The 23814-nt window shown below is 36.9% G+C and overlaps 3 protein-coding genes across 4 annotated transcripts; 1 reads left to right on the top strand and 2 right to left on the bottom strand.

Moving 5' to 3' along the window:
• Positions 1 to 3295: 3295 nt before the first annotated feature.
• Positions 3296 to 8241, bottom strand: LOC114391887. 2 transcript variants are annotated; one of them, XM_028352885.1, is made up of 4 exons: positions 7843 to 8241; positions 4681 to 4771; positions 4280 to 4382; positions 3296 to 4186 (listed from the first exon to the last, which is right to left on the bottom strand). In XM_028352885.1, exons 1-4 carry the CDS (start codon positions 8078 to 8080, stop codon positions 3506 to 3508), a joined length of 1113 nt encoding a protein of 370 aa, XP_028208686.1. In that variant the 5' UTR covers positions 8081 to 8241; the 3' UTR covers positions 3296 to 3505. The 2 variants fall into 2 exon arrangements, with proteins under 2 accessions (XP_028208686.1, XP_028208687.1); XM_028352886.1 differs by having other exon boundaries at positions 4280 to 4379.
• A 7660-nt stretch (positions 8242 to 15901) lies between these two features.
• On the top strand, positions 15902 to 17446 carry LOC114393592 (protein MAIN-LIKE 2-like). The gene is made up of 4 exons (XM_028354943.1): positions 15902 to 16129; positions 16401 to 16778; positions 16929 to 17009; positions 17153 to 17446. Exons 1-4 carry the CDS (start codon positions 15902 to 15904, stop codon positions 17444 to 17446), a joined length of 981 nt encoding a protein of 326 aa, XP_028210744.1.
• Positions 17447 to 21228: 3782 nt separating this feature from the next.
• LOC114393124 (probable L-type lectin-domain containing receptor kinase S.7) lies at positions 21229 to 23420 on the bottom strand. Its single transcript, XM_028354386.1, has one exon. The coding sequence runs from the start codon at positions 23255 to 23257 to the stop codon at positions 21251 to 21253; it is 2007 nt and encodes a 668-aa protein (XP_028210187.1). The 5' UTR covers positions 23258 to 23420; the 3' UTR covers positions 21229 to 21250.
• Positions 23421 to 23814: the final 394 nt, after the last annotated feature.

The following is a 23814-nucleotide window of genomic DNA, read 5'->3' as shown; positions in this document are numbered from 1 at the left end:
AGAATATTGGATGGGTAAAAAAAAAAAAGGAAGGAAGGAAGCAGGAAGAAATAGTAACAACAAACATATGTATAAACGTAAGGAAAACTCATTTACATTTTGCTACCTGAGTTTATAAGATAAGATGGATTTGAATTATCAAGAGTAAAAAAGCAGTTTAGATAATAAAGTGCGTGTGATAATTAATAGTTAAATAACTATTTATTATCTCTTAATTATATTTCATCACAATTTAAAATATTAAAATTTTAAATATTATCACCTTTATACTTCTAAAAAAATGTACTGGTGGTCCAGTTTGATTCACCCAGCAAATCACCTTTTTTTACACTGAAAAGAACTAAATAGATTAAAAATAACGTGAATTCCCCATTAATTTAAGTCCTTGAATACTTGACTTTAGCTAAAATAAAATATAAAAAAGTATGAAAACCTCCATTTTAAATATAAAAAAAAATAATCAGCATATTGGAAAAATCTAAAATTTATTTATAATTTTTATGACTTAAAAAAATTAATTAATGTTTAGTTGTTAATGGATAAATATTATTGATTCACACATAAAGAAAACATAATCTTTTGATAAGAAGTTATTTTAATTCAAATTTGTGAGAGAAATTTTTTTTTTTTTTATAAGTTTGTTAGTCCTAAACACAAAACTATCCTAACATTATCTAAACATAATGTGGTCTTATTGGCACGTAGCCTTGAACCATTCAACATGTCAGTTAGTTGTACATCCTAATTCCACATAATAGTTATTCCTCCTTTGGCCGACTATCTATCTTATGCCATGAATTTAGATTTTTGGTCTACACATTTCACAACAGTGTCCCAAACCATGTGGCCCCTGACACTTCACAGGCCAAGATGACTAAATATTTTTTGTGTGTTTATAATAATTTCATGTTTTTTTTTTTTGTTTTTTTTGTCAGAGGAGAAAAGTTTTGTGTAACTGTTTTGACCATTAGGGATGCGATCAATCCCTAAAAGTACTGTTCACTATTATAGAGAAAAAAACCATGATTCGTATGTTCTAGAGAGCCATGATTCTTGGTTGTACATACACATGGGTTACTTTTTCTGAAAAGAATAATAATAATATCTAATTAAAACAATCCCCCCCAGAAACATAAATGATGCTCTCTATTGATTTCCAGCTCTTAATTAGCAAAGTTAATTATCAAGGATTATATAAATATCCTTGTTTTTAAAATTTGATTCCCTGGGAAATCACCATTTCCATGTGAACTTCTTAACTTTCCTCTCTATCCTTGTCACCCAACACAATCATAGATAGTTCTGTGGCCTTGAACAAACAACAAATTTGGTTGAATCTACAATACTTCCAGATGGAAAGCATGTAAAATGCCAAGTACTATAATTATCTATAGAGTAGAAAATGAATTGAACTGAGAGATTTTTAATATATTTTGTTATGTTATACACAACTTATATATACAATCATTTAATTTGGACGGTTGATAGAGTAATTTGCACCACAAATTACCCATGTTCAAAAGTTAAGTAAAAGTGAGATGACGTTGATTATGTGATAAGCACTTGCCACTTTGGATAGGCTCTTTTTCAATGCCTGCTTCCTTTTTTATTTATTTCTGGTGGGCTAATAATATACTCTATAATGAATCAAAATCTTATAATAGAGAATCATTACGATGATCAAGGGATTGAGAACATTTGGTCATGATAATGGGTTTGATAAATTAGCAAAGAGACTCTAAAAAGTTGATGTTGAGATGAGTATAGTATAGCCATTGAAACTTGAAAGAACTATTGACAGCATGTGTCAAGGGAAAGAAAAAAAAACGTCCTTCAAAGTTTCATTTCCACCAAGAAAGTAGTTGTGGATCGAGAGGAATGTAGGAGAATAAAGCAAGAAAAAAATAAAAATAAAGCTCTTCTATTCTACATTAAGAAACCCACATAGCCTAAAAGGCTATACTATACCAGTATTATCAAAAGTTGAGAGGAGAAATGGTGAAAGATGGAATTTTTTGTGTCCCCAACGGTATTTTGCCTTTGGAACCCACCCCCCAAACCCATCAAGGATTCTTTTGACGCAAGAGCCAACAAGCCTAATCAATGGATGAGTCTTTGATTCAAAGATAAATAAACTATGCGTAATCATAATCAAGTGTTTGATTTGATAGCCTCATTGATACTAGAATTAACTGCACGTGTACTACCACTCATGCAGGTAATTGGGTATACGTTGTTTCAATGTTTTACCACTAATAAATCATAAATCATAACCCATAAAATCAAGAGCTTCCCCTCTTCTTTTGTCGGTTGCCCAAAACATTTAATATTGAAGAGGGCAAGAAGAGCACATATTCTAAGTGGTTTCTTCACTTCTAAGGTGGTGAATAGAGGAAAAACATTTATAGGGGCAGGAATATATGTACGGCATGCTTTTAATCACCTTGTAAGCTTTAAGCTATTGACCCACTATCTTGGCTCAATGAGGCTGAGATAGCACACCTAACCAATGTATATGATGCAGCTTTATCTTATTATTATTCCCTTCAAAAGTCAAAATCAGAGAAGCCTCAGATTTCAGAGAACCCCTTTGAGGTATTGACTGGTGTAAACTACTGGACCTCAATATTTCAATCCCTCAAACTCAAATAACCTGCAACACAATCACTCTCATGGTTTTAAATTGCGATTGCTTTGCATGATTCAGAAAATCTTTATATAACGAGTAGTTACAGGAAAATACGACTGATGCGGCCATAATTACGATTAATTGTGCTGCACAATTACAGTTGCAGAATGCTGTTTAAAACCATGTTCACTCTATTTGTGCTTACTGCTTAAGCTCTGCAACCAGCTACAGGACAACATAAACTTGGGATTCTAATGTGCACTATTACCTCTCAATTTCCAATAACATGTCAAATATCTGAGAGATAATTTGCCGACAAAAGCATCCCATAAAGAGGGTTGATAGTGCATAGTCCTTTCAGCCTATAACATCCTATCGCAACATTGGTGGCAAGGAACGTACGTTAATCGATTTAGTGTGAAAGGGTTTTGCCAAATAAAATGAAGCAGCTGCGTCTTGACAATGAATTTGACAGTGTCAGAAAGTCGGGTAGAAATAAACAAGGACAGTGGAATAGAAATAGTTAAAATGTTAAAACTACTAGTCTATTCAATCACTTTACTCATTAACATTTTAGCCTATGTCTTCAGAATTGAATGAGAAATTATTGAACACCAAATTGAAGCAGCGAAGCTTTCATTTCATGATTTGATTAATGGACTAAAGTCGTTGAACCGTAATTGAATTGAATAATGCTCAAACTGAATATAATCTGTTCACACTTCAACCGGTTAAAGTATCCAGATTAGTTTCTAAAACACTTTTTGGCTTGCATTTGACTACCTAATTCTAATTAGAGAGCATTTTCCTAGAACAGCACAACATTTAGATTTCTGTTTCTTTCAAGGTAAATCACAATGTTTAAGAAATCTAGACTCATAACTGCTCTATATCCTGGGTAGAAAAGTGTTTGTCTATGGTGTTGAGAGTTTCTAGATCAATCTCAGTGGTGGTAACAAATTTCGGTAAAGAATAATCCAATCCTTCTGCTGGTACCACATCAGTTACAACAGTTTCATTCTCATGCATTTCATTGTCTTGAAGGTCTTTCACGCTAGCGCCTTCGTCCAAATTGAAGAGTTGGGTCTTCATCTCTAAGCACGGCTTCAAATCCTCCTCAGTTCGGGCTTTATTAATTTTTTCCATAAGATCACTTATAGCTGATAACCTTTCAATCCCCTTTCCCCTTTCTGAAGCTTTATTAGATTCATCATCAATTGATTCATTGATGTCACCATCTACAGCACTTTTCTTGAGCTTCTTTAATCCCTCGTCTACAATTTGTTGTATTCTCATTCTCAAACCATCACTTCTCATAGAATTTGATCTTAGCTGCAATTTTAACCCAGGGATCATTGCCTCATTGCTCTCCATTGTAGTAGGATTAGACTCCAATGCAGAGGGCACATTCTCATCCAACGACTTCACAGCTAATACTTCCTCCAGTAAATCTACATTCTGCATGTATCGGTCAAAAGCTTCATTTTCCACTTCAACATTCCGCTCCTTGTATTCCTTTATCTTGGCAAATCTCCATTCATTTATAGCTGCAGCATCCTGTAAACATCACAATGCTATTACTTTCAAACGACACACAGGTCGCCAAAACAAGTAATCACTTAAACCAAGCATTGCTTCTGCATTGTGTACCTTTCTAGTTAGTGGCTTCTTTGAACGAAGTGAAAGGTGTAAATTATTGAACTGAGCAAAACTATTGGAAAGCTGTCGAAGTGATGCAACTCTACCTGCACTTCTGAAATAAAAGACAAAAAAAATCCTCAGCTAAGGGGAAAACAGAGAATTTGAAAGAAGCTTTTAAGTGTTGATTGTACAGTTGAATTAACAAGTCACAGCACAAACACACTAGAAAAGTGCTGCATTAAGAAAATGGTATGAGAAAACTGTTAGCAGTGAATTCAGCATAAAAGAACAATCTTGCCTCTGTTTTTTAAATAAATTTGATATATTTCCAGTCAAGCCCGACATGTTTAAAATATAAACTAAAAAAATTGATTTGATGCACATATAGGATGCTGATGCTCATAACTTACGTTGATTGAGGTGGATCTAAGGATTGCTGGTCAAGAGGAGAGGCGCCAGAAGAGGGTGCCTTGTCAGGAAAAGTTGAATTAGCTTTTAACACTGCATTCACCATAAGACATGGAAGCAAAGGGACAGAAGAATAAACATCTGTTAGGATCTTATATTATGGGGAAATATTATAAAAAAATTGTATACAGAACAAGTACTAAGCATTTCTTTACTTTGTAGAAGAAAGTTGTACTTTTAATGCTACTAGTTTAACAAATGCTTACATGCCCCCTGCCAGGTCTTAAGGGTAGGGATCCACTAAAGCTGTGTTGCATGAACACATGTGAATACTGGCATTGGTACAAGAACAAGAGGTACAATGAAATTTCTAAACCTAAGGTAAAGATACACACAAAAAAGGGGATCAACTTGCACCTCTACAAGTTACACTAAAATTATGATAAGAACTCAATCCAACCATAGATTTTGAGATAAAATTATGTAATACACACACAAACAGAGAGAGAGAGAGATCACAATATCAACCAAGTCTTATGGTGTAGTTCTCCCAAGGTTTTTATCAGATAGCAGCATATAACAGGAAGCCTTGAAAACACTGTAGGGGAATAACACACACACACACACACACACACATATATATATTCACAATATCAGCTAACTTTTATGGTGTAGTTCTACCAAGGTTTTTATCAGATAGCAACATGTAACAGAAAGACTTGAAAATGATAACATGAAATAGCAGATAGCAGGATAGCTACTAAAGTGAAATTATAGGTATGAGATATGAAAATATATTTATTTATAGATATACAAATGCTTGAAAATTTAAAAATACCAGAAATTAAAGATGTTTACATTTCACAATTATTAAAAAAAAAAACAGAAAGAGAAATTTGAGAAGATTGAACTTTGAATTGAAAAAAAAAACAGAAATTTACGAACACAACAGTGAAGATTGGAGAGACAGCGTGTGAAGTGCAAACAGACTTCAGAGACAGCAGGAAGAGATGCACTGGGCGGAAAGAACCTGGGTCACATGAAATACTGGTGATGTTGGCCAGAGAATGTCTCAAAATGCAGAAGAGATGAATATACAAGAAGCAAGAATGATGAGATTGGCCTGAGTTCTTAAAACCCTATTTGATCAGAGGAGATTACTGACCCAAAAACATAAGAAAATGGGATGAAAAGATCAAAAAAGAGGGACATTTTGTGGCTTCTCATGAAGACTGAGAGCAGCTGCTGTGATCATGAAATGACCATTTATCAATACCAGCCGTAATTTTCCACAATGGAGAAGCATGCCTCTACTGCTCCTGTTATGCTCAAGAGCCAGGACACCTCAATAGTGCAGCCAGCTACTAACAGCTATTGATAACTATGCTTGAATGATAAGCGAGTGTTAAGATCAAGTGTGTAGCCATTACCCAAAAACTACCAGTACTGAATGCACATCTAATAGAGGAATGGGTACAGCAACTATTTAGGAGTACCAATACATCATAGCTCTAAGGTAAGCCAGCTTTAAAAATAAGAGGGCATTTATCATTTTATTGTTAATCATTCATGTGCAAAGGTGAATATACTCCTATTTGAATCGAGATTCAAATCATGAATCAGAAGGCTTTTTAACAAAATAAAGCATATACAAATAACAAAAACATGAAAACACAAATTCATTATCAATGGCTAAAAAACAAAAATTCAGGAACAGTTTAACATTAAGAAACATAAAAAATAAAAATCATATGTAGTGAGTATTGTGGAAGAGAAACACATGTGTAGTGACAGACAATGGGAAGAACCCAGAGTAAAATAGTGTGGTAAGAGACACGTACAAAGCACAATAGGGGAACGGGAAAGAGGAGAACAAGAATTAGGCAAAGGCGACACACATGAAGAATGGGGCACTCTGGAATTGGAGGGAAAGAATTGGTCAATTCCCTCTCTTTTCTACTATTTAGGATTTTCAGAACCGGGTCACACATGACCTGATCCAGTTATAGGAGTGACCCAGTTGTGGTAGAATAGCACACTTCATCCCCAAAACCAAGAATCCTACAATTCAGCAGCGATTCAGGTGATTCATGGTGTGATTCAAGCACCAAAACAAGTCAGCATCCGATTCACATCACCAGCCACTTGAATCATATTGTACAAATCAAATTGTCAATTGTAGGATACTGATAACAAAGTTATAGATTACTTTTTTTAGTTTTATAATAGTATAATATATAATCAATAATAAAAAACAGCAAAAAAGAAAACCATCCACAGACTATTTGGGATGGAGAGTCGCCCAATTTGGTGGGCAGGCCCAACACCAACTTTCAACCAAGAAAAAAAACAGAACTACTACCTAGCATCTTCTCCCATCATTCCCTACCTCTTCCATCTTCCCTCAGGAAAGAAAAAAAAAAGCCTATCCATAGCTACTGCAACTCAAAATAGGGCAGGAAAAACTGACTTGAGGTTGCCTTGCTAATGCCTCTTTGGTAAACAACTATATGGCTATCCAAGATTGATTATTAGCTTTAGAGGACCGTTTTCTAATAATAAGCTAAGTGCTCTACATAAGAGTAGATGACTCCAGCTGCAATATCAAGGTTTTGGGGCTTGCCACAACCACATTGTGACCACAATTGTATTCGCATTTGCCCCCAATTTCCGGCAATGTCAAGAATCGTAACAAAACCACAACCATGACTGCAGTTTAAAACCTTGGACACAGCACAAACAATGTAAAAGTTCTTTTTTTTTGGCGATGAAAAAGTACTCAAAACCTAACTCAGTTTTATCAATAACACTGAATTCATAGCTCAATTGCATGACCATTATCAATCCAAGGCATAACTATAACAAGTCAACAGCAACAAAAGGCACAACGAAACAAAGAGTAAAGCAAATCAAGAATAAGACCATAATTTTTTTTCAGAACTAATTGAATGACATGATAACAACAAAAATTCCTTCCTCTTAACTACAATTTGCAAGGTGAGATCACAGCACACGATAAGTCAGTCACACAGTTAAAGTATGTCAAATCAATAACAAACGGCACAAAGCAACACGGAAATATCATTATTTTAGGGTAGAGAAGAAGAGCAAGAATGTTTCTTTGTGTTTTGAAAAAAGGGAAAAAAGAAGGGTAAGGAACGAACCGTGGATATGACAGGGGTTTTGATTTCTAGAGCAGCAACTCTTGCAGCATTCGTAGGGGCATCTTGAACGAGCGACATTGCCGCACTGTTTGCACTTGGGCTTGTTGTGGCCACGCTGGGACTTGGGCGGAGTAGGGACCGCACCCACGCCAACGCCTAGGGTTCCTGGTTTCGCCGTAGCGATGTTGTTGTTGTTGATGATGTTGGGGTTGTTGTTGTTGTTGTTGGGTGTCGCCATAGAATAGAGTAACAGCCACACCTAGCACCACCTTTCTTTGTTTCTTCTTCTTCGCGCGAAATTGAAAACGAAAAAATTGAAACCCCCAACCAAACAAAGACCAGCAACAAAGGCTGAGTGAGGGAAATGGAGGGGTGAGAATGTGAGACTCTTTTTATTTTTTTAATTTCTTGCTCTTATTTGTATTTTGAGTAAATAGTCAAATTGTTAGAAAGTATGATCCAAATAACAAATTGATTACGCAAGTTTGGTCGTTGAAAAAATACAACAAATTAATTTTATTATTAAATTTGTGAGATTAATTTATTATTGTTTAAAAATTAATTTAATAATAAATTATATTTTTAATATGAATTAAATATTAAATTATAAAATTTAGAAATTAATTTGTCATTAAATTATTAATTAATTTTTTGAAATATTTATACATTCAAAAATTTAATTTAATTTTTTTTTATCTTTTCGAAATAAATTTATCAATACCTCACAAAATGAAATTTGACTGTTTAGCCTTATATTTAGGGAGTTGCTAAGTGCATCCAGCATTATTGTTGGTGCACCTAACACTTAAGGATAAAAGTCAAAATTATCCCTGCTTATTTTTTAAAAAGTTTTGCACCCAGCTTTTCATCTTCTTCTGCGTTCCTTCTTCTTGTTTTGCGACCTTCTTCCTTATCACCCAACACTTGTTCTGCGCATTCCTTCGACTTCTTCTTCCTCCTATGTGACCTTCGGCTTCTTCTTCCTCTTGCTTCTTTCTCCTCCTGCGTGACCTCGGCATCCGTTCGTCTTCACCTTGCGACGCGTTCTTCTTCTTCGTTTTGCTGCTCACCATTGTTGGCCAAAACTGAGGTAAGTGCATTCTTCTTCTTCTATGTTGTTTCTACTGCATTTCTGGTATTGTAGGTGGTGTAAATTAGGATTGATGTTAACTCGTTGGCAAGTGTACCAAATCGTTACAAGTAGTAAAGTTCTCGGAAGTCCGAGTGTCGAATCCACAGGGACTTTGTTTGTACTTAGATTAATGCAAACCCAATTTAAAAGCAAGAGATAAGAAATTTAAAATTTAAAATAAAAGATAAAGATAATAGATAAGATAAGATGAAAGAAATTTAAAATTTAAAATAAAAGAAAAAAGATAAAGTCAAGATAAAATAGTGTTAGGAACTGACTTGCCTTGTCTGCCTAGGATGTATGAGTTTATGATTTTTTCTTTACCAATTCAGGTGATTTTATCCCACCTACATCTATTCATTTACCTGCCCCTGATGCCTCACGATGACAAGCCTATTTTACCTATCTATCCCCCAAATGCCTTTGCAAAGACTCAATAGATAAAATGCATGAAGTTCTAATTCTAGATGTTTGCTTTGACGCATGGGCATAATGCAATCACTCTATGCCTAGCAATGATTTTATTATGATATCTTTTCTTCTTGTTCTATTAGAAGTTATCCTCTCCCGAGCGTCTAACCCCTAAAACTAATGCATGCATATCTTCTTTAAATCTTATTTAGAAGTTACCCTTTCCCGAGAATCTAACCCCTAATAGAATATAAAGATGAGTATGCAAGATAAAAACAAAAAAGAAAATAGGAAAGAAAAACCTGATATTGCATTGATAAATAGTGAAGAGTACATCATACATCACATTGGCTTCTAGGCCTGCCAGGCCCTAACTAAGGGTTTAGCCACTCATGGCCATTGAGGGCTTTACAATGAGAAAGGGGGTGAAAGAAAGAAAGGGAATAAATGAAACCCCTAGGAGAGGGGGTTCTGTGGTGGTGTCTTTTGTCCCTTGGACTGGCTCTCTATTTATAGCTGCTGAAGTGGGCTTTGGGCCTTCGTAGGTGCGCTCAGCGCGACACCCCCTCGCTCAGCGCGTGTAGATCGCGCGCTTAGCGCGCATTTTGCAGGCTTAGCGCGTGCTTCTGTTAGATCGCGGGCTTAGCGCGTGTTGCAGGCTTAGCGCGCACTTCTGTTGGATCATGGGCTTAGCGCGTGACGCGCGCGCAGCGCGCGTATTGGGCTGGGCCTGCTTCAGATTTTCTTCTTTTCTTCAATTTTTCTAGCCTTTTTGCTTGTTACACCTCCAGTTTTTATATCTGCAGCCAAAATTCAACAAAACATCAATTCTTTAATATTTAAGCGCAAATAACTGCTAAATAATTATTTTTAAAGACAATTTTGCTTTATTTTCTATTATCAAAATACAATTATTTAGCAGTTATCAAAATCCCCCAAATTAAAACTTTGCTTGTCCCCAAGCAAATCAAATTAAAAGCAGGCTCCGAATGCTTCAACACTTTCAATGGCTACAATTTCTCAGATTCCTCCAACTGGTCCTTTCCGCATTTGTCATAATCCCACAATGGAAGCATAAATTACATCAAGATGAAATTGGTTAGTATCGGAAATCAATCAAGTTGGTTTGCCTCACTTTCCTCACAAGGTTAGTGTTTATCTCTACGCACAAGTGTCTGAGGTGAGTGTTTAAAATTTATACGACCTGCAATTAAGATTCCCAAATTTGCACTTCATCTCAGTTAAAGTTATTCTTACTTACATTTGGTGGATCACTAAGGACTTTTATTGGCTTGTAATGGGGCCTGGCTAGACAAGAAATCATGGTTTTTCTGGGATTTCAAACTTAAGGTTATAAGAGAGCATTCATCCTAGAAAAACTTATACTTAGCCTAGGCTTTATTTGTTTTTCAGCCTTAACACATATGTAATCTATTTTTCTTATTTCCAACCTTAGCACTTATGGCACCTCTTTTTTTTTTTTTTTTTTTTTTTTTTGGAAAGAGACTTTGGGCTAACAAGTTTTTTTTTTTTTTTTTTTTTGGGTGCCTTATTATGTGCTACTTTTACATTCCCAAGACCATCTTCATTCTACCCATCCCCCAAATTAGGGGTTTATCATGACTAAAACCTTTATGCTCTCTTAGAACCCTAAAATAAGGTTAGAGATATCACAATTAGGCTCAGGGGTTTTTTTTTTAAAAAAAATAATTACTAATTTGGCTCAACAAGGGTGCAAGGGATAAATTTCATCACAGGTTGGCTTTTTGGCTATGTGGCTAAAATAAAAAAACATGGCCTTGATCATATCCACCTTATGTAAATAATCTAACAGTCTAAGAATGATGCAAAATTAGGAATTTAAAAACAGACGTTCTCTCATAATTAAGTTCACACAACTCTCCGGGACAAGATAAAGTTATTGGCTTACCGGAACATGATCTATTTCCATCAAGCTAACCTTTTCTCTCTTTGTGATTCATGTCTCACTGTTTGACTGACTCTTGCTTCCAGAAAACCAGTATTTTCACAATTGTCATGTAGCATTTCAAGTGTTGAATCCTTCAGAAAAAGCCTAAATAGTAACTTCACAAATATCATGCAATTTTTATTCAATGACTAAATTTAAACTACTGAAATTAAAATGCATAAAATCATAAGTAAAGAAAAGAAATAACACAACTACCCTAAAAAAACAACTGCAACTAACTAAAGAAAGATAGGGTAAGAAATCCTGGGTTGCCTCCCAGTAAGCGCTTCTTTAACGTCATTAGCTTGACGAGTCAAATGCCTTCAAGGTGGCATGAAGGTCACAAAGAACACATCTTCCTTGCATTTTCGCCTCTTAGCTAGAGACGCCATGAAACTCATGTATGCTGGAAACACCTTCCATATTGTAGCAAGAAAAGTGCTGGTGGTCAAGGAGAGAAGGACACTTAAGGGTTTATCATGTTTTCCATGTCTTTCTTCCTTGACTATCAGTTGATGAGGAGTGGTATTGACTTGGAGAATACTTTCTTGTTGAATTTCTACTTGTGAGTACTTCTCCAATTGTTGTGCTTTCTCCTCATTTCTTTCTATCTCTTCCTTCTTTTCTTCTTCCACATCTTCCTCAGTTAAAATTACCTTGCACTCCTTTTTGGGCTTCATCTCAGTATTTACCGTAAAGGTTTCGGTGGGCCTTTCAGCAACTAGCTTAGCTAATTGTACTTCCAGATTTCTGATTGCTGCATCAGTGCTCTTCTGATGTGACCTTGTTTCTTGCATGAATTGTACCAGCAATTCTTCTAGCCTACTGCTTTCTTCCTGTGGCCTGGGCTCTTGGTCATGTAGAATGACATAATCATTGGCCGCCATATTCTCTATTAGCTCAATAGCTTCTTCTGGAGTCTTTAACTTGATCTTTCCACCGGCTGAAGCGTTAAGGAGCTGCTTGGAATGGGGTTGCAAGCCATCAATAAAGATGTTGAGCTGGACTGGCTCACTAAACCCATGTGTAGGAGTCTTCCAAAGTAACCCATGAAAGCGATCAAGGGCTTCACTCAATGATTCATGAGGGTGTTGGTGGAAGGATGAGATTTCCACCTTTCCCCCAATGGTCTTGGACTCTGGGAAATATTTCTTCAAGAACTTCTCCACCACCTCGTTCCATGTCCGCAGGTTATTCCCCTTAAACGAGCGAAGCCATGTTCTTGCTTCACCGGCCAAGGAAAAACAAAATAAGTCAAGGTGGATGGCATCTTCAGGCACTCCTACTATCTTCACCGTGTTGCAAATGTCGATGTATGTGGCCAGGTGTGCGTATGGATCTTCCGTTGGTAGGCCATAAAATAGATTCCCTTGAATCAGCTGGATCAAGGAATATGGATATGAGAAGTTGGCCGTCTGCACCTCTGGTCTAGCTATGCTGGTGAAGTACTGAGGTATAATAGGGCTAGAGTAGTCCTCTAGCGTCATTCTCTGTGGATGATTTTCTGTCATGATGCGTTCTTCGAAGAAGGAGTGTGCACTGTTAACAAAAGAAATAACTACCGTGCACGTTATCACAGAATAAATAATTTTTTTTTTATTTTAATTTTTTTATTATTTTTTTTATAAAAAAAAGAAGAATAAAGTAAGAATGAGTAAAGAGAAAAAAATTGAATAATAAAATAAAGCAGCTAAAATAAATAATAGATAAAAAAACAAAAAACAAAATAAAAATAAAAATAGAGAGTGAAAACTAATTGCTTACAAATTGGAATATGCAATTAATCAAGTACGAAAAACAAAGTCCCCGGCAACGGCGCCAAAAACTTGTTAACTCGTTGGCAAGTGTACCAAATCGTTACAAGTAGTAAAGTTCTCGGAAGTCCGAGTGTCGAATCCACAGGGACTTTGTTTGTACTTAGATTAATGCAAACCCAATTTAAAAGCAAGAGATAAGAAATTTAAAATTTAAAATAAAAGATAAAGATAATAGATAAGATAAGATGAAAGAAATTTAAAATTTAAAATAAAAGAAAAAAGATAAAGTCAAGATAAAATAGTGTTAGGAACTGACTTGCCTTGTCTGCCTAGGATGTATGAGTTTATGATTTTTTCTTTACCAATTCAGGTGATTTTATCCCACCCACATCTATTCATTTACCTGCCCCTGATGCCTCACGATGACAAGCCTATTTTACCTATCTATCCCCCAAATGCCTTTGCAAAGACTCAATAGATAAAATGCATGAAGTTCTAATTCTAGATGTTTGCTTTGACGCATGGGCATAATGCAATCACTCTATGCCTAGCAATGATTTTATTATGATATCTTTTCTTCTTGTTCTATTAGAAGTTATCCTCTCCCGAGCGTCTAACCCCTAAAACTAATGCATGCATATCTTCTTTAAATCTTATTTAGAAGTTACCCTTTCCCGAGAATCTAACCCCTAATAGAATATAAAGATGAGTATGCAAGATAAAAACAAAAAAGAAAATAGGAAAGAAAAACCTGATATTGCATTGATAAATAGTGAAGAGTACATCATACATCACATTGGCTTCTAGGCCTGCCAGGCCCTAACTAAGGGTTTAGCCACTCATGGCCATTGAGGGCTTTACAATGAGAAAGGGGGTGAAAGAAAGAAAGGGAATAAATGAAACCCCTAGGAGAGGGGGTTCTGTGGTGGTGTCTTTTGTCCCTTGGACTGGCTCTCTATTTATAGCTGCTGAAGTGGGCTTTGGGCCTTCGTAGGTGCGCTCAGCGCGACACCCCCTCGCTCAGCGCGTGTAGATCGCGCGCTTAGCGCGCATTTTGCAGGCTTAGCGCGTGCTTCTGTTAGATCGCGGGCTTAGCGCGTGTTGCAGGCTTAGCGCGCGCTTCTGTTGGATCATGGGCTTAGCGCGTGACGCGCGCGCAGCGCGCGTATTGGGCTGGGCCTGCTTCAGATTTTCTTCTTTTCTTCAATTTTTCTAGCCTTTTTGCTTGTTACACCTCCAGTTTTTATATCTGCAGCCAAAATTCAACAAAACATCAATTCTTTAATATTTAAGCGCAAATAACTGCTAAATAATTATTTTTAAAGACAATTTTGCTTTATTTTCTATTATCAAAATACAATTATTTAGCAGTTATCAATTGACATGATCCGCAATAGGGAAAAGTAGATCTGCATGCGTTTTTGGCCACGTAGTTTCGTGCGGATCAACTTGATCCGCAAGCTTGTTTTAAATTTTAAAAAATTTTGAATTATGTTTTAATTAAGGAAAAATGGTTTTTAATAAGAGTTTAGGGTTAATTTTGAAGCTTTTAGCCTGGAGTATGATGTTTTATAATGGTTGTTTAAGATATTGTGGTTGGCGTGCATTCATATTTTTAAGGTTTTAGTGGTTTTTTACTTTATTTATATCCTGTATGGTACTGAATATGCAATTGTAACTATTTATATCCTATTTTGAAATTTGGTTTTGTGGCTTTTTGGTTTGTAGCTTTACTTTGAACACAAACTATTTATATCCTACTTATGTGTTTGAAGCCCTCAAATTTAGTCACTTATTAGAATCCCAAAAAGATGATGAAAACAAATTAGAATTTGTAGCAATGCCACACCCTTGAGTAAAAAAATTGGTGCGAGTGTTTGAACCTCGAAGGAGGCATACATCTTCATCATAAGCTCGCGCAGCTTCCTCAACAGTTTGATAAGTTCCAAGCCAAAGCCTAATCTTCTTTGATGTGTCTTTGATGTCTGCTGCCCATTTCCCTGAAGCCCTTTGTCTCACTCCTACAAACTTTGGTTTATTCTTGATCTTGAGTTTCTCACAGAATCTACCCTCCTTGGCCCTTTGGTTTTGATACTCCATACTTATTAATATGAGGGCAATCAAGTTAGAGATAACATAAACATATATATAGGTACATGTGACAAGCTTAGGAAAATATCATAGGTTAAATTTAATTTAGTTGGCTTAGAGTATTAGAGAGCTCGTATTTTGTTTTTTGTATCCTTTTTTGCCAATGTTGTTTTCCCCAAACCCCCCCCCCTATTCCACAAATGGCTACTACTCTATAGCCTTTGTTGGGGTCAACCAAACATAACTCCAAAATCCTAACAACATCTTGAACACCAATTATGTCCTTTTCAATAACATCGTCCTCAATTCAGTTTATAGTTGCAACACTTTGTCTTCCACCCCATATAGGAACATTCCTTCTTGAATGAGCAAATCACCAAGACTTTGCATTATGAAGTTCACTATTGCTTGAGGCATCTTACAAGGTTGTCCTTCTTTCTCCCAAGCAAAAGATTTTCCTGATTAATCACAACCCTTTTGCTAATTCTCAAGCTTATAACACTGTTAGTGCTATTTATTGAACAAACATTAAGCATCTAAAGAAGTTCCAACATAATAGCAATAGTCCAAATCCAAACACAAAATACCAAATTTCTCGAAACCAAAACAAATGAAATTTTGAAAACCATACACACATAAAAGGATTGATTGGAATTTGTGTGGTTTAGTGATGGAATTTGTGGTAGACATTTGCAGATCATGGTTAAGACTAGAGGATTAGGCCATGCGTTAGGTAGGGTTGTTGCCAGAGGTCTGGGGAGAGGGGATGGTGATGATTTTGACGGTGCTCCCCAGCGCCGAAGGCCGACCGCATCGGCACAAAGGCGACAGGTACCTATCATTGTTGACGATGTTGTGCCTACGGTACCTGTGGACTCACCTGCAGTACCAGAGGCAGAGGCTGTTGTAGTTGGGGATGAGCCCATGGTAGATGCTGACGCACAGGACATCGGTCCAAAGACTGACGCATAGGATATTGGTGCACAGGATGCTACAAATGAGCTTGAGGGATTTCCTGGTGGACCCAGAGACCCATAAGTGCTTACGGAGTATGCTGACCATGTTGCGGCCAACGTATGGTCTAGACAAGTATTTATAATATTCAAGTCTGTTAAGTATTCTTTTTTTTTTAATGAGTTTTTGGTTACTGATTGACGTTATTTGAACAAATTGTGTGTTCCTTTGTACTTCAATTCAGGAACGTCCTGAGTTGAAGTTATCCTCCCATGGGAGGAAGGTGCATAACTTGGGCATGCCTGTTCCTGCAATTGAGGACATGGTTGCTGGGACAAGATTAAGTCCTTTGATCGCGTGTTCGATAAACATCGGTGATCGGGGACTTATATCCTCCTTTGTTGAGAGGTGGTACCGGGAGACTTCTAGTTTCCATCTTCTTGTGGGGGAGGTTTCGATCATGCTGGACGACGTCGCGTCTCTTTCCCATCTGTCGACCGTTGGCACATTCCATGACTTCCAGCCTCTGTGCACCGACGAGGCGATGCTGCTGTTGGTTGAGTTGTTGATGGTCTCAGCAGAGGTGCCCATGGCTAAGACAGGTCAATGTGGTGGACCATACGTACGCCTGCAGTGGCTGCGAGACGTATACCATTGCAGATGTCAGACGTAGAACTGGACAGCTGCCGCTCGCGCTTATGTTCTGCATCTTTTGGGTTGCACTCTTTTTGCTAATAAGAGTGCAACCCATGTTCATGTCGCACACTTACAGGCCCTGCATGACCTCACTCTTGCTGGGCAGTATGCATGGGGAGCTGCTGGCCTCGTCCATATATACGATCAGCTTAATGATGTCAGTCTCAGCACTAGCCGATAGCTTGCTAGTTACATCACCTTGTTACAGGTAATTAACATGTATTTCATAATTTAATTACAACAATGTTTTAATGAATGTATATTTAATTAACATATATGATTTTCGTGTAAACCCTGTAGTGTTGGATATACGAACACTTTTCGTCAGTTGCGGAGTGCAATGCTGATCCGGACTACGACGAGGTGTCACCATGTGCGTGTCGGTGGATTGCGACAAAGAAGACTCTGAAGAAGGTATCTACAGCGACGTACAGGCAGCGCCTAGATCGTCTGCGGATCCCAGATGTCTGCTGGATGCTATATGCGGAGCACCGACCTATGCAGGACTTTCATCCGATTTCGTGCTTCTCGGGACAGCTCCGCTGGGGGCCTATTGTTGTCAGATACAGACCGGAGAGGGTTATGCGTCAGTAGGCTGTGTCCAGTGCATTCCTGCAGACCCTATCCATTCGTGGGTGTCATATGATGGCGTGGACGATACGTGGACGCACTACTCAGACCATCTGGCGGCAGCATGTGATCTATGAGTTGTGCCAGGTCAATGTGCGCCTGACTACATAGACTGGTTCTTCGTCATATCGCATTCATTCATGACTGCACCACAAACGGATCCTCCTCGATATGCATATGCGACGTAGCCCAGTCATATCCCTCATGAGGTAGCATCGGCATTGACACATGCGGATCCTGATGCGGACGAGCCCAGACATGCAGTGGTAAGTGTTACTATTTGGTTAGATGTATGTCATTTACTTCAATTATTTTAATACTAATTTGTATAATTCGTTTATTTTCTATTTAACAGAAGGCTTGCCATGCAATCGCGGAGGCGTTGGAGCAGCATCTAAATGCTCTAGGCACATCGACACATGAAGAGGTCATCCAAAAATGCCTCAGGATTGTCAGGGGTGTCACAAAAGACCGCAATGTGTATGTGAGGTCTCGACGTAGGCGGTGCACGGATCAACAATAGTTTATTTACACTTTAGATATCATTAGTTTTTTACAATGTATTTGACTTAACATTTTGTATATTTTAAGTTATTTTGATTAATAATATTAGTTTATAATATTAGTGTTATTTTGTCAATTATGTTTAAATTACTTGATCCGAAATTTATACCAAATTCATTTGAAATTCATCGACATATTATGAATGGAAGTAAGTAAATTAGAAATGTTAAACTAATATTACAAATGTCATTTAAAATTAAGTTTCAATAAATTTAAACTTTTTTAAAAAATCCAGTCTCTTGCTAATCAAGTTGATCCGTGGAAAACTTGCGGATCAAGTTGATCCGTGTAATACTTGCGGATCAAGTTGATTCGTGCAAGACTCGCGGATCAACTTGATCCGCATTTGGTCCGCATGTCTTGCATAGATTAACTTGATCCACATGAGACTTTCGCGGATCAACTTGATCCGCAAGTTTTTCACGGATCAACTTGATCCGCACAACGAAACATTGGAGGGGCATTTCTGGCATTTTTAGGTGATGCTGGGTGCACCAGCAATAACACTGGGTGCAGCTAGCAACGCCCTTATATTTGGTAAACAAATATTCTTGGCTTAATTATAAAATTTGTTCCCTTATTTTGCCTATCACACTAAATCGGTCTCTTTATTTTTAATTCAATATTTAAGTCTCCTATATTTTAAAAATACACTTTCTTAGTGTATAAAATAAAAATAAAACTTATATAAATATACATATTCTAATTTATGTAAAAATAGAATTTAATCTTATATATTATATTTTAAAAGATAATATATAAGATTATAAAAATATAATAAATTAAAAAAGAATAAAATTTAAATTTTGAACTATTTTTGTATAAAACTTATATTAATACTATATTTTACATGAAAGATTGAAATGAACACTTAGGTGTAGTGATAAAAAAAAGTGTGTTTCTTATTTTAAGAATCATGGTTCTAATATATGAGGACTAAAATAACATATTTTGAAATATATGAAACTCAAATAGTGATTTAAAAAATAGGAGAATCGATTTAATGTTATAGGTAAAATAGGAGGACGAATTTTGCAATTAAGCCAGTATTTTTTAATAATTTCTAATGTTTTTTTTAAAGTTACTTTAAGTATCGTTTTTTAAAACTCTTGCTTCTAGCTTTTATATTTTTATCTTCAATTTTTTTTTTTTATTTTTAAATAAATTATGATTTTATTATTTTTTTATCATTTAATACTGTTTAATTATTTCATCAATTAATCTTATCTAATACTAATAATTTAGTAATCTAATTTTTCAGCTTCCCACTACTAATTTTATGAAACATAGCCTAACAAGTTGAAAGCTCATTAAAAAAAATCAACATTTGAATTAATTTTGTATCTGTGGAAGTATGTTGCGCAAAATAGCCACGCCAAATACGTGAGAAGGACAACATTGTTGCATAGCATGCAACAAGATGTAAACGGATACAATTGAGCAGTTTCTACAGAGGTACATCGAAACTTGGAATTGTAATTGTGACAGCGAAGAAAAGTAGCAATTCAAATTATATTCATATGTATAAACTGACAAAAATGTATTGTAACGTCAGCCACCTACTAAATAAATTTCTTTTAGAGCTGAGAAAGGGGAATGTATATAAAAAAATAGTGAAACTTTTTAAAGAAACTCAAGGAATTAATAGAGATTCATTCCATAGGGAGAAATTCAAAGTAGCATCCTTCATTGCTTTTTTTTTTGTTTGTTGGGTACAATCTTAATTGCTTAATACATAGTTTTAGTTTTATTTTCTCCTTTAAAAAAACACATAGTTTTATTTTCTTGTTCTTACTAATTCTAACATCTTTAGCCTTCAACCCTTTTTGATGGTTTGCTCAATTACCATGACTTTCCGTTCCTTGAGACTGGTATAAACTTGTGGTCAAAAGCCTTTTGCTTTTGCTTCTTGGACACAACGTTAACATGGGTGTGATATAATATGACATTAGGCTTTATATTGAAGTCCTTTATAAAATGATCCGTTCTTCCATCTGATACTTGTTGAACTTGAGCAATTTTCTTTAATTGCTTCAGGCATAGGTTGGTCATTCATCATTTTCTTCCAATAATCCCCCAGGTCTTTTCTTGCATGGCTTAAGTTGATGTTGGCAACCTATCTAGTAGAGATAACATAGAAAAGTCATAAACCATGCATCTCTGTTTCAAATTTTAAATCAAATGAGTTGCTTCAGAAAAGCTTACCAGGAGAAGAGACAAGATTACGAACAATGCAGAGATGGGCTTCATTCCTTTGCTAAGATGTGTGCTCCTCCTTACAGCATGATTAAGATTAATTATGCTCTAGCTACCTTCACAACATAACATTTTTCTTTTAGTACTTGTTATCCGAGACTAAAACGGACCAAATGTATATGTAGGAAATAAGTTAAAAAGTATACGTGCAATGATTAAAATATAAAGATTGTGTAAATATATGGAATAAATGAGTAATTAAATAAAAATAGAGTAGATTACAGTTAAACTCCCTACTTCAGGTTTTGGTGAGATTGTACAAACTCCCCTCTTTTGTAACGCTTACATCAATCCATTATTGGGATGAAGTACATGTAATGTTTTTTTAAAGTGTAACATTTACAATGGTATGCAAGGCTTTAACATGCTCATTGCCTCTTTCCCCTACTTCTTCGTGAGTATCTATTGCGATTTACTTTTGTTTCAGTGAAGAAAACAATTCCATATTATTTGTATTGAAAATTAAGTTGTCTAGCAAACTGCAGTAACCAAAATATACCATTAAGTTTGACACACAGAATGAGACCAAGGCCTGTATTATTAATAGGGCTCTGATTAAAAATTCTGAAATGAAACATTACAGCATGATTGCTAATTATTGCTAGTCAAAAGCCTTTGTACAAACCCGATCAGCCTAATCCTACTTGGTAGTAGTAGTAATATACAAATATCTATGACAATTTTCTACTTTCCTCATTCTGTACAAACACCATGAGAATGAGAGCACATAAAACACGGTTTTACTTATTAGAACCAAAACAAGCTTTGCCTGTTGCGCTTTGAACATACTTAGCTTAGCCACATGAAATTCAGTGTATTAGCTCTGTGAATGAACTGTCACTATGTAGGATATGACTTGTTAGTTTTTGAGACTACAGAATAGTAGAGTAGAGCATTAGAAATGATCCCCGAAAACAATTAAAGAATGAAAAGAATAAGTTGAGTTGATCAGTCAATTTTGATCTCGCACATAGACTCTTGATCAGCCTCTGAAACAATGTCCTCAATAGTGAGAGGCAGAGGTAGGTCAGAAGAAAAGGTGAGTGTTGGCTTCACTTTTGGTACAGCAAGTGGTGCAGCCTCATTGTTTAGAATTTGCAGCACTCTCCTCATGGAGGGTCTCTCAGCACTATCAGGATTAGCACAACTCAACCCCAAAATCAACAATTTCCTCATCTCCTCCTCCTCAAACTCCCCATTCAACCTTTTATCAGCTGCCTTAATCACTTTTCCTTCAGAGTGAAGGCGCCAAACCCAATCAATCAGATTCAACATCTTAGACCCTTCTCTTTCAATTGGCCTCCTCCCACAAGCCACCCCAAGCACAACCACCCCATAGCTGAAAACATCAGTCTTATCAGTGGCTTTTCCATACTGAAGATACTCAGGTGCAAGGTACCCCATTGTTCCAGCAGTTAAAGTGGAAACAGGGCCCTTATCATGATCCATAAGCTTTGCCAATCCAAAATCCCCTAACCTAGGGTTGAAATTTCCATCCAGCAATATGTTCCCAGCCTTAATATCCCTGTGAATAACTCTCTGCTCACACTCTTGGTGAAGGTAAACCAGCACAGAAGCCAACCCTAGTGCAATGTTTTGCCTGTGAGACCAACTCAAAAGCTTCCCCCTTTCAGGTTCCTTGTAAAGCATCTTGTCCAAGCTTCCGTTGGGCATGAAGTCATACACAAGCAGCAACTCCCCCTTCTCAACGCACCAACCTTGAAGCTGAACCAAATTCTTGTGCCTCAAACCAGCAATGGTGTTGAGTTCATCCAGAAACTCAGTCTTCCCTTCGTGAGAATGTCTTGACCTTTTCACAGCAGCGATGGTTCCAGAAGATATAAAGAAAGCCTTATACACTGCTCCGAAAGATCCATGCCCAACAATCCTAATAGGGTGAAACTCTCTTGTAGCAGACTTCAACTCTTTGTAATGAAACTCCCTAGGATACGCCACGAAACCACTCTTCTGGAACTTGTCTTTCTCTCTCTCTTTTCTCCCACCAATCTTCCATCTCCGAACAAAAACATACCCCAAGAATATTGTGAAAGCCACAAAGAAAGAAACAGAATCCACAACAATGCCAACAACCCTCTTGTCGCGCTTCTTGGTGGCACCGGAACGTGAAATTTCCACCACGGAAACGTTATGAGGGTGGTGCAACGTGGTGGTCATTGTTTTGGCGTGAAAGGTCCAATTTTTTATATGGTGAAGCTCGATGCTTCCTTGAGTGGAAGCCGAGAAGCCAACGTAGACGGGGTCTCTGAGGTGATGAGAAAGATCGAACTTGACAGAGAGGAGAGGTAGGAGGGGTTTTGAAAAACGTGAATAGCTCAAGAAAACGTTCAGTAATGTGTATTGGGTGTTGTAGTCGATCAATGCAGCGATGGTGTTGCCGCTCTTGAGGTCGATGCCGTGCAAGATGGGGTCTCCGGTTACGAGGGACTTCATGGAGTCCACGTCGAAGCCCACGTGGTTCTCGTTCGGGTCGTCAGAGCGCGTGTCAAATTCGATGGCGACGAAGCCGGTGGCGGTGGGGAGGCCGAGGGGTTCGGAGAGGGAGAGGGTGGTGTTGGGGGAGAGGAAGAAGGCGAGGCCGTCGCCGGAGGAGGTGGGGTTGAGGTTGTGGATGGAGAAGGAGAAGGTGGTGGAGAAGGAGGCGTGGAAGAGGGAGACAGGTTGGCTGTAGACAACGGCGCCGGTGCTGGAGGTGGGGGCGGCGTTGGTGAGTCTTACGACGCCGTTGTTTCTGAGAGAGGAATCGCCGAGGAGGGTGATGTTGTTGAGAGTGAAAGAAGGGAAGTCGAAGCTCACGTTGTCTGCTACTGCCACCTCCCACAATAACAACGTCAAGATGAAGAAGAAGAAGAAGAAGGTGAAATCCATGGCCATGAACGACGTGGCTCCAAGAATCAACAAGAAAATGAAGAGAAGTGGTTGTTGCGTGTACTGCATGTGGAGGTATCTTTATTTTGCATTTTTTTAGCACTATGTGCATTATGAACTCATTTTTTTATCCTTGTTCGTGCTGATGGACTGCTATTTTGTTATTATGAATGGGCTTAGCTACTTTGTTGTTAACTGTTACTTCCCCATGCAAATAAACTAAACAAGGATCTATACAGAAAAAAGAAGAAGAAAAAAACTAAACAAAGGACATGATTATTAGTTAAATAGGCTAATTAACTATTTATTCTATAAGTTTTTATCAAATAAAGATTTATTCATAGAATTATTTATAAAGTTTATTCAGTTAAATTTTAAAAAATATTTGAATAAATTTTACGAAATTTATTGAAATAGTTTTTTAGAAATTATTAAAAGGTCATAAATTATTTACAATCCCAAACTCTTTTATACATTCTCAGAATGTATCATGATCGGTGAAGGATCTAGGACCAGTCAGAGTAATTTATTTTTAAAAAATGAAAATTAATAATAATTATCATACATGTTAAAATAAATTAAACATGAGATATTATAGAATGAAACTTAAGGTAAATAAAAGATCA

This window comes from Glycine soja, chromosome 17 (genome assembly GCF_004193775.1).
Source record: "Glycine soja cultivar W05 chromosome 17, ASM419377v2, whole genome shotgun sequence".
Lineage (NCBI taxonomy): Eukaryota > Viridiplantae > Streptophyta > Magnoliopsida > Fabales > Fabaceae > Glycine > Glycine soja.
Note: the sequence above shows the minus strand (reverse complement) of the source record. Positions and strands in the feature narration are given on the sequence as shown.